At 34.3% G+C, this 12,203-nt stretch overlaps 1 protein-coding gene across 1 annotated transcript in view; it reads right to left on the bottom strand.

Moving 5' to 3' along the window:
- Positions 1-12,203, bottom strand: part of CDC73 (cell division cycle 73) — a 100,133-nt gene that overhangs the window by 9,820 nt on the left and 78,110 nt on the right. The window contains exons 12-15 of the mRNA XM_004685468.2: positions 9,979-10,014; positions 9,653-9,740; positions 2,612-2,773; positions 945-1,045 (exon numbers count right to left, since the gene is read on the bottom strand). Of these exons, the coding sequence (XP_004685525.1) occupies positions 945-1,045; positions 2,612-2,773; positions 9,653-9,740; positions 9,979-10,014 (387 nt within the window). The remainder of the gene's footprint in view (positions 1-944; positions 1,046-2,611; positions 2,774-9,652; positions 9,741-9,978; positions 10,015-12,203) is intronic.

The raw sequence follows: 12,203 nt of genomic DNA, 5'->3' as shown, positions 1-12,203 counted from the left end.
GTGATGGGAAACCCGTGGGGATTACAATTGAGATGAAAAAAAATGTGAAAAATGATGTAAAAATAAACTTTTTAATAAAAAAAAAAAAATTCTCAAGCTTGAACAGTTCCTAGCCAAAGATGGTGATAGTATGTCTAAAAAAAAAAAAACATAGTTGCTTTAGAAAAGCTGAATTTCCCAACAGCACAGTCTACCTTCATGACTACTAAAACTGACATTTCTAGTAACATATTTGGTTTCATGAGAATGCCTTTTAAAAAGAAATTTCACTAACATTAGTAATTTAATTGGATACTCAAGTTCAACAAAAATCGGAGTATCACTCCCAGAAAATAAATGGCTAAATTTATATGCTTTGGGAATTGCAGTACATACCAACATATGGTCAAATTAAAGACACAGGCCTCATGAAATCTACTCATTCAACAAACAGGTCTCTACTGAATGCTTGCCCTTTGTCTGTGCTGATGAGACTGGATGACCAAAGCAGGTAAGCTCTTCCCATCATGGAACATACAACCCCAAACAATAAGCACCAACATGAAAATAAGACGAGTCAAAATGAAAGTAAGAGAGCTAACTGAGCAAATTAAATAAACAACACTATTTCCAGGACTGTGTCAAAGGAGTTTCTAAAAGAGAATAACTGAGCTGAGATCTGAATTGAACAGCTGGCTAAATATTCAGCAAAAGTCAACTCACACAAAAACTGGCTATCAATTTTAATAAAAATATGTGAATACCCAACAAGATTTATGACTTAAGCAACCAAGTTAGTATTTATAAACATTGGGTAATAAGTGGTATTAACTTTCAGACAAAGTGTGAATGTTGAGTGGAAAAAAGGTTTTAAAGACATCACACAGGTGCTTAAAAATTATCATTATCTATAAAGCAAGCATGTGTTTGTATTGGATAAATGGTTAAAGTATGGAGAATCTTACTTTTAGCAAAAATGTCAACTGGTGATCCATCAGGCAAAAGCCATGGCCAACCTTTGAACTGCCATGCAGGACCTTGCACAAAAACTGCCACAACCCTGTCCCTATAAACAGAAATGGGGGAGAGAGAACAGATACAGAATATCTTAATCATGCGCTTTTTTTCACTGTAAATCCTTAATGAAAGAATTTAATAACTATTCATGTGATATAATATCTTGTCAACACTCCTGTGAGGCAAACAAAGTCCATTACCTTAAGTTTTTGTTAGAATATCACCATTAGAATGCATTAATGATTGCAATAGTTTCCATGTATCTGTGTTTTCACCTAAATCTTAAATAGAATTACATGTACAATCCTACGTGATCTTTTTAGCCTTTTATCTTTGCTCTTCTATTAGTTAGAATAAGGGCTCACTATTCAAATGCAATGGGGTACAGAAGTTGATTTATTAATTGAAAAAGTTCATCTTAAAAAGAAATCGTTTTACTTTAATTAGAAACACTAAATTACAGTAATTCACCAACCATTTTAAGAAGCCCCAAAGCCTTGTTTTTCAGTTCTGATTTCTGGAAAGTAATCTGGGTATAGAAACCATTCTGACTTCTTAATTTTTCCAATCCTTCTTTTCTTTTTCTTTCTTAAAGATTTTATTTATTTATGCATACAGAACTGGGGTATAGGCCAGAGACTGCAGGGGCAGTGAGAGAATTCACCAGAGACAGAGTGGGGAACAGAACAGACAAATCGATGAAATACATTGCTGAGGGGAGCAGCAGGCGGGTCAGGAGAAATCTGCTGTGCCATATGGGTCAGCTCCAGGGCCAAGGATCAAGCTTGCACTGAAGTGGCCACTGCCAGCTTCTAGTGCTGTGCTTCAGCCAGCTGTGCCACCAGGGAGGGCCCTCAACCTTTGCTTTTTTAAGATGAACATACCACTTTCAAGGCCTTTATGTTTTATTTGTTTACAAAATACTCAATTAAATAGAGAAATTACAATAAAGCCATAAACACCATAAACAATTTAAGCCTACAACTAAAGAGGCCTGAGCAAAACCGTAACAGCTACAATAATTAATATTGCTAAGATGTACTATAAGCATTTACTGAGTTTTCAACACTTTATATATTACTAATGTTAACAATTTAATCTTCAAAACAATTGGTGAGTACTCTAATTATCCCCATTTTACAGAGGAGGAAACAGAAATGCAAGAGCATAACTAGAAAATAGTACACGTCCTAGACGAGAGGAAAAGGAGGAATAAGAAAAGAGGAGAGAGAACGAGAGGGGAAAGTGATTAAGCCTGCGTACTGGTTCACACGTGAAGAATGATCAATTATGAGAATAGCTGTTTTAGTATTATTGAATTATTATGATGTTACAATTACTCCCAGACTCCTATAGTGATAATCTCTGTACTCTATATATCTAACTAAACATTAAACATAGGCTACTGTCTCTGTTGTTCAAAAGTGAGTGTTTAAGTAAAATAAAGTTCTAACTATCTAAAATGTTTAGTTATTCCCTCAATGTTAACACTTTTGATGACCAAATCACACATTATACAGGTTTCAAGGATAGATTCTATTTATAACTCATGATAAAATCTGGTACTTAACCATATTGCAAATAATAACAATATAAATAACAAAGACTGTCTTACCAGTCTTGAGGCATAAGTTTAAGGGGCTGGTCTACTACTCTGTAAGGAACTGTGACACTAAGTGCAGTACCCCCTGGTTGCATCTGGTCTTTTCTTCTCTGTATGAGGGTTTCATTTTCTCGTTGGCAACCTTGCTTCTTCTTTTCATCTGATGGGACAAATCTTTGAAAAAAAGAGAAAAAGCTCAAGTGTTTTCGAATATATTCCATGCAAATAGGAAAACTGTATTTTGAAATTATTTCATTATTGAGTTTTAAAATAAAAATGTTTTCATTTTTATTTTTACATGAACCAGTCCTTTACAGAGAGGTTATAATATTTGAAGAGTATGGATCTTCCCTTCGCAACACAAATTATTGTCATTCATCCAGTATTTAGTATTCTCCAAAGTCACATAAGAAATCAAACAACTATTGATTTTCAACTGCTATTAGAGAGAAATTTTATTACAAACAGACAGGTCACTTGAAGATGATATGGCCACATCACAAAGGATGATGGTGAAGGCAGACATCTTTCTAGACAGATAATTTAGCCTACCCAGGAAGTTCACAAACACCTGTTTCACATTTACACCTCAGCAAAAATGGAAAAATGGCACTAGGATAGGGATTAAAACATTGGCATAGGAGCTTTGGTATAGGATGAAAGAAGCATGTGTACATACAGAGATGTGAAAATGTAGCCCTAACTTTATGTAAATGACAAAAAACGCCACTGCATTTCAAGGTTGCTATGCAAATTTTTTTAAAAAGCAGGGAAATCAAGTTCAGTGTTTACCAATAGTCTTAATAATAAAAAATGTTAGTAATTTAGTAAATTACCAACTCTTAGTAATTTGGTATTGTATTATCAATAGATAAAATCAAATATAATTAACAATCTAGCAGAGCTATTGCCAGGTCCAGATTTCTGTTTACAACATATTAAAATGCTTATTTTCTTAAATACATACACACACACACACACACACGCACATACATGCACGCCTAATATACTCCGTTAGTGTATTTTATAACGCTATGGTCTTGTGCCTCCAATTAACTGAAGGGGTGAGGGGCCATGCAGTCATTGCACTGAGTATTATTCTCTTCTAAAGTTCTAAAGACATAGAAGCACAAAGAGCTTTTTAGAGCTTGAGTTTGGTGCTTTGAAAAATGTCAATATCATATACTGGGTTCATCATATAACATATAGATATACTAGTTTTGTACCCATGCAAATTTTTATTACATGGTAATTGTGATAATATTGAACTTCATTTCTGAGCTATGTGTTCTGACATCAATTTCACATCTAATGGAAAAGATTGCCATATCATTTAAAAATATTCCCTAGATAATCATTTTACTTGAAACAATAAACTTTTTTTAAAATTTAACACACATGCAGTTATAATGTAACAATAATAATAAAAGCAAAGTAATGTGGTAACTTACACAACATACATATGTATGTAGTTGTACAATTTACGGATTTACGGACCACGATCCCTTGAAGGTTATCTTGCAGATGTAAAGAACAATAGGGTCTGGCCCTCCCTGGTGATGCAGCGGGTTAAAGCACAGCACTAAGAAGTGAAAACCACTTCAGCATGAGTTCGATCCCGCCTGCCCCAGAGGTGACCACATGGCGCGGCAGACCTCTCATGACCCACCCGCTGCTCCCCTCAGCAGTGTACTTCGTTGACCTGCCTGTTCTGCTCCCCACTCTGTCTCTGTTGAATCCTCTCACCCTCTGCATTTCTGGCTTGTACCCCAGTTCTGTATGAATGAATAAATCTTAAAAAAAAAAAAAAAAAAAGAACAATAGGGTCTTATAACCAAGAGAAACATGCTTTGCTTTAATTTATGAGTCTGTAACTATATGGAGTTAAATTATTTTAATTCTGAAATATAATGTTGCAACTTCCTCTTTTCTGTCTTGAAAGTTTGGTATACCACAAATGTATAAAGTTACTTATGAAAACTAGTTGTAATAAACTTTAATAACGAATGAATTGTAATATACAAATGAGTGATTACAATACCCAACAGTCAAGTCTATTGAATACCTAATTCAGCTTCTAACTCATTAGAAATGAGCTTTAGCTATATCTGTATATAAAACATTCACATGTTTATATTTGGTTAAAGAACTTTTTTATTGAAGTATATTGCATTGTGGCATTATGTAAGATTTTTCAGGTGTGCATCACTGAAAAGTAGATTTGGTACTGTATTACCAAGATCTATTTCTTTGTCCCTGATTTTTTTCGTTCAATTTAATGTTTCTGATACACACTCATGTTGGTGGAACAAACTGGATGTTCCATTTTACTTCTGAGTAAAATTCTATTACATAAATATGTCACAATTTATTTATATATTCTCCATTGGATAAGTTGGCCATTTGGGTAGTTCCAAAAATGGGATATTAGATGGAGAAAAAAAGACAACACCCTATAATAAATATTGTTGTACTGTTTTCTTGTGGCATGTTTTCCTTTTTCTTCTATGAATACCCATGAGAATTTATAAAAAGGACAAAGCACATCTTAAAAGAGATCTTTCAGATAGTTACCAAGAAATACGAAATTCTTGGGGCAGAAGACTGAGCAAAATCAGAAACCCAGAAGTAATTCTGTAGACTTACATTCATGGAAGAAAGCAAGGGACTTCTCAATAATAAACTCAATAAATTTAAGCCATGTTTCCTTTTACTATATTTTACTAAGTTTGTGGAAAAGGAAATCAAGTCCAAATTCTGTTCAAGGTAGGATTCTACTAAAAGCTCCTTTCACAAAGCTAGAACCCTCAGAGGTTAATTTTTCTATAACAATAAACTAGAAATAAACCAAATGCCCATCATTTATTCTTCTCTCCACTCCCTATTCCTAACTGACACCAATGCAACTGAAAGGAACATCAACCCTCAGAATTATAAAACTAGATATCACTTTAATTTGCAGCAAAAATTAACAACCTTGGCCACAGTCATCAATTCACCAATAAAGAAATACTAATTCTGGCCAAAAAGACTTGATTCAGCATTTTGGCTGGAACTATTGTGAAGGAGGTACTAATTTTCTACTATAATGGCAAAAAATGCCTTGACATTTATTGATTCATCCAATATTTGCAATTTACTTACTCTACTTTAAATTCAGGTATGGCTGGTATGATGGAAGTCATTACTGCTTAAAACAGGTAGACTCTACTGAAAATAACTATATTAGTATTGTCAAAGAATTAAATGCAAATATGGTGACACCTAAGAAACCAGGTTTCAGACTCTGTTATTTGTGGATATTTGTAGGTTAAAAATATACTTTTCCCTTTCAAAAAAAAAAAGGTGAAATGTGACGGGCAAAAATGATCATCACTTTGGATGTCAAAAAAAACATAAAATGGCCCTCCCTGGTGGTGCAGCAGCTTAAAAGTGCAGCACTAGGAAGCTAAAAGCCATTTCCACATGAGTTCAATTCCCGCCTGCCCCGGAGGTGACCACAAGGCATGGCAGACCTCTCCTGACCCACCCACTGCTCCCCCCAGCAGTGTACTTCGTCAATCTGCCTGTTCTGCTCCCCACTCTGTCCCTGCTGAAGCCTCTTGCCACTCCTGAGCCTCTGGCCTGTACCCCAGTTCTGTATGCACAAATAAATAAATCTTTAAAAAAAAAAACCATAAAATGACAATTTAAACTGGCACCATTTGGTAAAACTCCATTAAGTGTTTAAGAGATACCCCTTACCTTAATTTGAAACTCAAGGAATTTCCGAGGGGGGGGGAATTTCCGGGGGGAGACAATAAATGAGCAAATGAAAAACAGTTAAATGAAAACTAAAAATTAAATAAGGAAAAGGAGTATCACGAATGAAAAGTCAAAATAAAAGATAATTTTCAAATGATGAAATCAAAGGATTAAAATTTATATAAAACAGGGTTGCAAATAAGAACGGGGGAAATTTTAAAAGAACAAAGATTTGAAAAGAACTAAACAAAACCATTAACATTTAAATATAAGGTATCTAAACATTAAGATACAATTAATAAACTAAGAATGAGATTAGAGCATAAGCGCCCCCCCTCCCAAAATTAAACCTTAAGAATACTGAGAATGCAGATTAAGTAGCTGGAATAAAATTATTTAAGAAACAAGGAGAATAAAATGAGGTCTAAGATTTTTTTCTCATTTAATGTCACAAAAGGATGAAGAGGGGGCAAAAAAAAAGTGGGAAAATAGTAATTAAGAGATATGGCTCAAGACATTCCAAACTAATGAAAAACACAAATCCAAGGATTTAAGTCTAGCAAACACCAAATATAATAAATAAGAAATCTACAACTACATATAGAAGATAAACCCATTTGAAGTAACCAAATTTAAAACAACAACAAAGATAAAAGCACATTTCCTTCATAAAACTAACTGACCTTTCATTATCATCAATGGAAACTAGAAACAATGCAGGATTTTCAATGTTATCAGAGTAAAATAAATTCCCATTATTATTTTTTCAATGTGGATGAATCATTTTGCATTGCCTGTTGCTGCCAGGAACTTTGTATAGTTTACCTGTTCTTTCCCTAGGTCTCAAGTATTACAGTTTCCTCACATGCATTTTTTTAGTGTTTGACTAATGCAAGGGAAACACTGCATTATTTTAGGGACACTCTCTTCATGCAACTCTCCTCTTCAGAAGTTTTCCCTGTGAAGTTACCATCATAGTCAAATCACTAGTACCATCCAACCAGTTTATTTTTTTTAAATTTATTTATTTATGCTTATAGAACTGGGGTACAATAGGCCAGTGGAGCAGGGGCGGTAAGAGGCTTTACCAGAGACAGAGTGGTGAACAGAACAGGCAGATCAACAAAGTACACTGCTGAGGGGAGCAGCGGGCGGGTCAGGAGAGGACTGCTGCACCATGTGGGTCACCTCCAGGGCCGAGGATCAAACTCATGCTGAAGCGGCTTTAGCTTCTTAGTGCTGTGCTTTAACCCGCTGTGCCACCAGGGAGGGCCCAACCAACCAGTTTATTTTTTTAAAAATTCTATTATAACTTCTCTCAAGATCATGTTTATATTATTAACTTAATTTTTCTATTTATGTACTCAGGGGTATAGTGGATTTTATTTTATTTTGTTTCATTCATTTATTGAAGGACTAAAAAATTAAAGAATCCTCAATTTTACATGAAACCAAACAGAACCTATGCCAACATGAGTTATGGGTTACAGCCAGTACTATAATTGTGTGGAGGAGGTTTCAATTATGCATTAATTACAAAGCAAAGCCTCCAGCTGACTCAAACTGCAGGGGAGATGTCAGTTGCAATGAGGTGTTAAACAATGAAGGGAGTGTTTTAAACTTAGAAGAAAAATTAAGCATGGTCTATCCTAAAATGTGGTCTGTTTAACTGTTTGGCTTCTTTGAAGTAAGGCAAAGGAGAAAAACACTAAAATTTACTTTCTGGTTTCTCCTATTTACTGTGCTCTATTAGGAAAAAATGTTTAAGTACTAGATTTGTAATACATTCAGATGAATATTATTAAAGGGTCTTCACAAATAAAATACTTAGATTCATTTTTCAAAAATTTACTATGAATTTGTAACCAGACATTTCTAATAAAAAATTATGTTGTCAATTACTAAAATTTGTGAAAAATGGACAGTATAAGATTTGGAAATCATAAAAGTCAACATATAAGAAAAGTCCTTAAAGACCACCTAATTCAAATATATTAAGTGAGAGAAACCAACATCAAGTATGACACAGCTGTTAAATGTCAAAAGTAATTGTATTTTTCACCACACTCTGAATAGTAAGGAATGGCTGGGTTTAATACTATACAGGTACATATTTTATTTCTTCTCATCAGTTGAAACTAATGACTCCTAATACACTCTCACTATCATGAGTCCCTAAAAAGTTGCAATATATCTATTTACACAGCACTTGCTTTTTAGTTACTATTCTAGAAGTGTTTGCTGAATGAACAAACTCAGTGTACATAGCAGTCTCCCCCAAAATAACTTGTTGCTAAATCCACCTGTATCTTACAGCTAAAGCAAGCAAAATGAATCACTAAATGAAGATTAAAACTCATTTTTAATGAGTGTATTGCAATGAAATAGTCTGCATTTTTAACTCCCCACAGGCACATCTCCAACAGTTAAGAAGCATGCTGTTTTATACAGTAGGTAGTGGGCAATGGGTAATTCAGGGAGGGGTACACCAAGATACTACACCTGAAGGGATCCTAAACTTCCAAATACCAACATGTCGCTTTCTGTTAGCACAAATATAAAAAAATAAAATACTGTTGTCTCAACACTGACTTTCACAGACTGATGGTTATACTGCTCAGATAGATTTTGACATGTTACAAACCAGTTCCACTAAAGCACTGTAACAGATATTATTAAAAATTTTACCATTATACACAAGAAATTCTAGATAAAATATAACAAATACATGAAATGCTTAGCTGAGCTGGAAGGAAAATACTCTTGGAACCAAAATCACTGCTGCCAAGTGGAGGAAAATGGAACATGGGATATGCCTTCCTGCATCTGGTTTGTACTGCCCACACAGGGATAGGAAACAAAGGAGCTAAAACTGAAACCTTAGAAGAGATGTACAACCAACAAAAAAGATTAAGTAGGAAAATTCCAAATAAGTGTAAGGAGGCATACACATTTTGATTTAGCTCTAGAGTGTGAAAAGAAAAAGGGCTCTTAATTTGTCACCTAAGAGCCAACTGCAATGTCACTCAGATCTGATCTGAATTTGAGTTTATACTCTATCTCTAAATGGAAAAGAGGAAACAAAGCATTTCATACTAAAAGCTAATACAGTATCAGTTTCCTTAGAATTTTAGCCTGTAATGTCACTAAATGATTTTCAACAAAGGGTCCAAAGATAAGAGTATACTGTTTATGAAATTATATTTCAGACTAAAGTGTAGTTTTCCTCCCATAAAAGTATATGCATATGTAACTACACTCTTTCCATAACTCTATGTCCTATTAAGAGTAATTTGACAAATTACTTACTTTAAGTCTTGTAGAAGGTCCTTTGCATTAAGCATGGTTATTAAAGAGGTGGTAGCTGCAGGAATTATAATAATGGGTGTTCGAGACCCTGAAAGACAAAATTTTGAAGGTAGCAAATATGGCATAATTAAAATGAATTATAGCTACTTTGCCCAACTAAAGTTTACAAGTTTATAGTCAAATCTTTTGAGCTGAATATATTAAGACAATAGTGAATCAGTACAACCTGAGCACTAACTAATGAAAAAGGCTATCAAGGACACACATTTGATGTAACTGCATAAAACTTTACTTTTTAAAGTTTAGAATCATATGCACCATCTCACCTTTCTTCTGATTTGGGGGAGGCCTTGCTTGTGAAACTGTAAGAAACAACAAACATTTGAGTGTTACAAAAACTGTACTCTTAACTTTCAAATTTGCAAAATTATTTGTATTTACGTATGACCAGTTATAAAATTATTCCTCACATTCATAAAACATTAAAATACATGAGCGCTACTCGGTGTAGTATGGTCATAAAAAAGTGAATAGACTACACACTGTTAGGCAATGAGTAATAGCTATCTTCATGGATCTTAAGGACAACTAAATTTCTTAATTCATTATCACTATAATAAATGCATTGACAATATTATAAAAGTATGTAACACTGGGAAAGTGCTGTGGGGAGGAAATGTTCAATTTCTTTGGAGGAGTCCTTACTTAGGTGTTGATACCTAAAATATTTCTTACCTTCTCACTGTCGCTCCTTTAAAAACTTTTGTTCATTTATTAGAAGAGAACAGCACATGAAATGAATGATGTGGAGTCTGTTATACGGAATTGCTCATAATATTTTAATTGAAAATACAGACTATAAACACACCAGTATTCCTACCGTTTCATTACTTATATATACAAACAAGCTTATAATAAAATATTTGTTGGCATCATGTAATGGCATCAGTTAAGTTCAAAATCTCAAAATGTTAAGATAAAAACTGCTGTATTATTCAGTTGTTTTTATCCATACAATAAAAATAGTCTTCAATGTGCTGTTAGAATTTTTTTATGAAAAAGTCAAAATAAGGAGATCAGAATTTGACTTTAGTCTTAATTCTTAGAAATAGATGGTACTCCAAAGGGTGTTTTGGAATGTGACTATTTTAAAGGAAATAGAAAGCTACATTTTAATTAACACCTTCTATTATTTTACGTAGCAATTTCACTGTGATAAAATATTAACTAGGTCAGCAGTATGATTTTTCCAGTCACATAAATCAGTGCAAGATATATACAACAAGTTGAGAAGCATACATATTTCTTATAGTGGTCTTGCCTTTCTTCTCTTGCTGAGGGAAAAGAACAACTAAAACTTTCTCACATTATTTTTAGAAATAGGACTTGTGGATAACATTTGATTAGGTCACCAGGATCACCTAGAATATAATACAATCAGTAACTTTTTTTTAGATTTATTTTACTTATTTATGCATGTAAGAGCTGGAGTGTAGGCCAGAGGTGTGGCGGTAAGTGGATTCACGAAAGACCACGTAAGGAGCAGAACAGGGAGAATGACTGACAAGCACTGAGGGGCAGAGCGGAAGAGCCAGGTGAGGTTGCTGCACCATGTGGGTCAGCTCCCTGGCCAAGTATCAAACATGTGCTGCAGTGGCTGGTGGTAGCTTGATATTGTTGAGATTTAATCCCTTGTGCCACCAGGGAGGTCCCCTGTCTCAATAAATATTAAACAAGTATTTGTTGCCAAGATAAAGGCATGATGGGGTGAATAGGCACATGGATAAACAAGAAGCAGGAATTGGTATGAGAATGGCTACAGGGGGAAAAAAATATTTGAATGAAATGCCATTGATTTGGTAAGGGAACCCACGACAAACTTCAGATGTTTGGGGAAAAGTCACTAAATAAAATCAAGGTTGGGATAAACCAACATAAGAAAAGAAAAAAAACATAAAAATCCACACATACTAGGGGAAAAAAGAGTTCTGGTATTAAAAAAATAAAACTAAGAGCATGCACAGGTTTCCTTTAAGAATCAAGTCATAGGTACTGAGAGCATACATAACCATGATAAACTTGACCATAAGTGGGAAGCAGAAACTAACACAAGGACTTTATGTGGAGAGTTTAAGGCAAGAGTCTATATAGCCAGATGATCTCAATTAATGAGCCCCATTTTGCAACTTAGTATCAGTGACTAGAAAAGCCAAGTTTTAAGTCAGAAGTTAACATGATCTGATATACAACTTTTATAAGATAAAAAAATAATGGATTGATTTTAATCACATCAACTGACACAAAAATAAACTCCATATAATCATATCAATAGATGCTGAGAAGGCATGCGATAAAGTTCAACATCCATTTATGTGTAAGGCCCTCGAAATCCTCGGAATAAAAGGAACATACCTCAACATGATAAAAGCCATATATGACAAACCCACAGCCAATATTTGCCTCAAAGGATAAAAGCTGAAAGCCTTTCCTTTGAGATCAGGAACAAGACAAGAGTGTCCTCTCACCACTACTCTTCAATATAACATTGGAA

This window comes from Condylura cristata, unplaced genomic scaffold (assembly GCF_000260355.1).
Source record: "Condylura cristata isolate star-nosed mole 26May11 unplaced genomic scaffold, ConCri1.0 scaffold00018, whole genome shotgun sequence".
Lineage (NCBI taxonomy): Eukaryota > Metazoa > Chordata > Mammalia > Eulipotyphla > Talpidae > Condylura > Condylura cristata.
The sequence above is the reverse complement of the archived record's forward strand: the minus strand, read 5'-3'. Positions and strand labels throughout refer to the sequence as shown.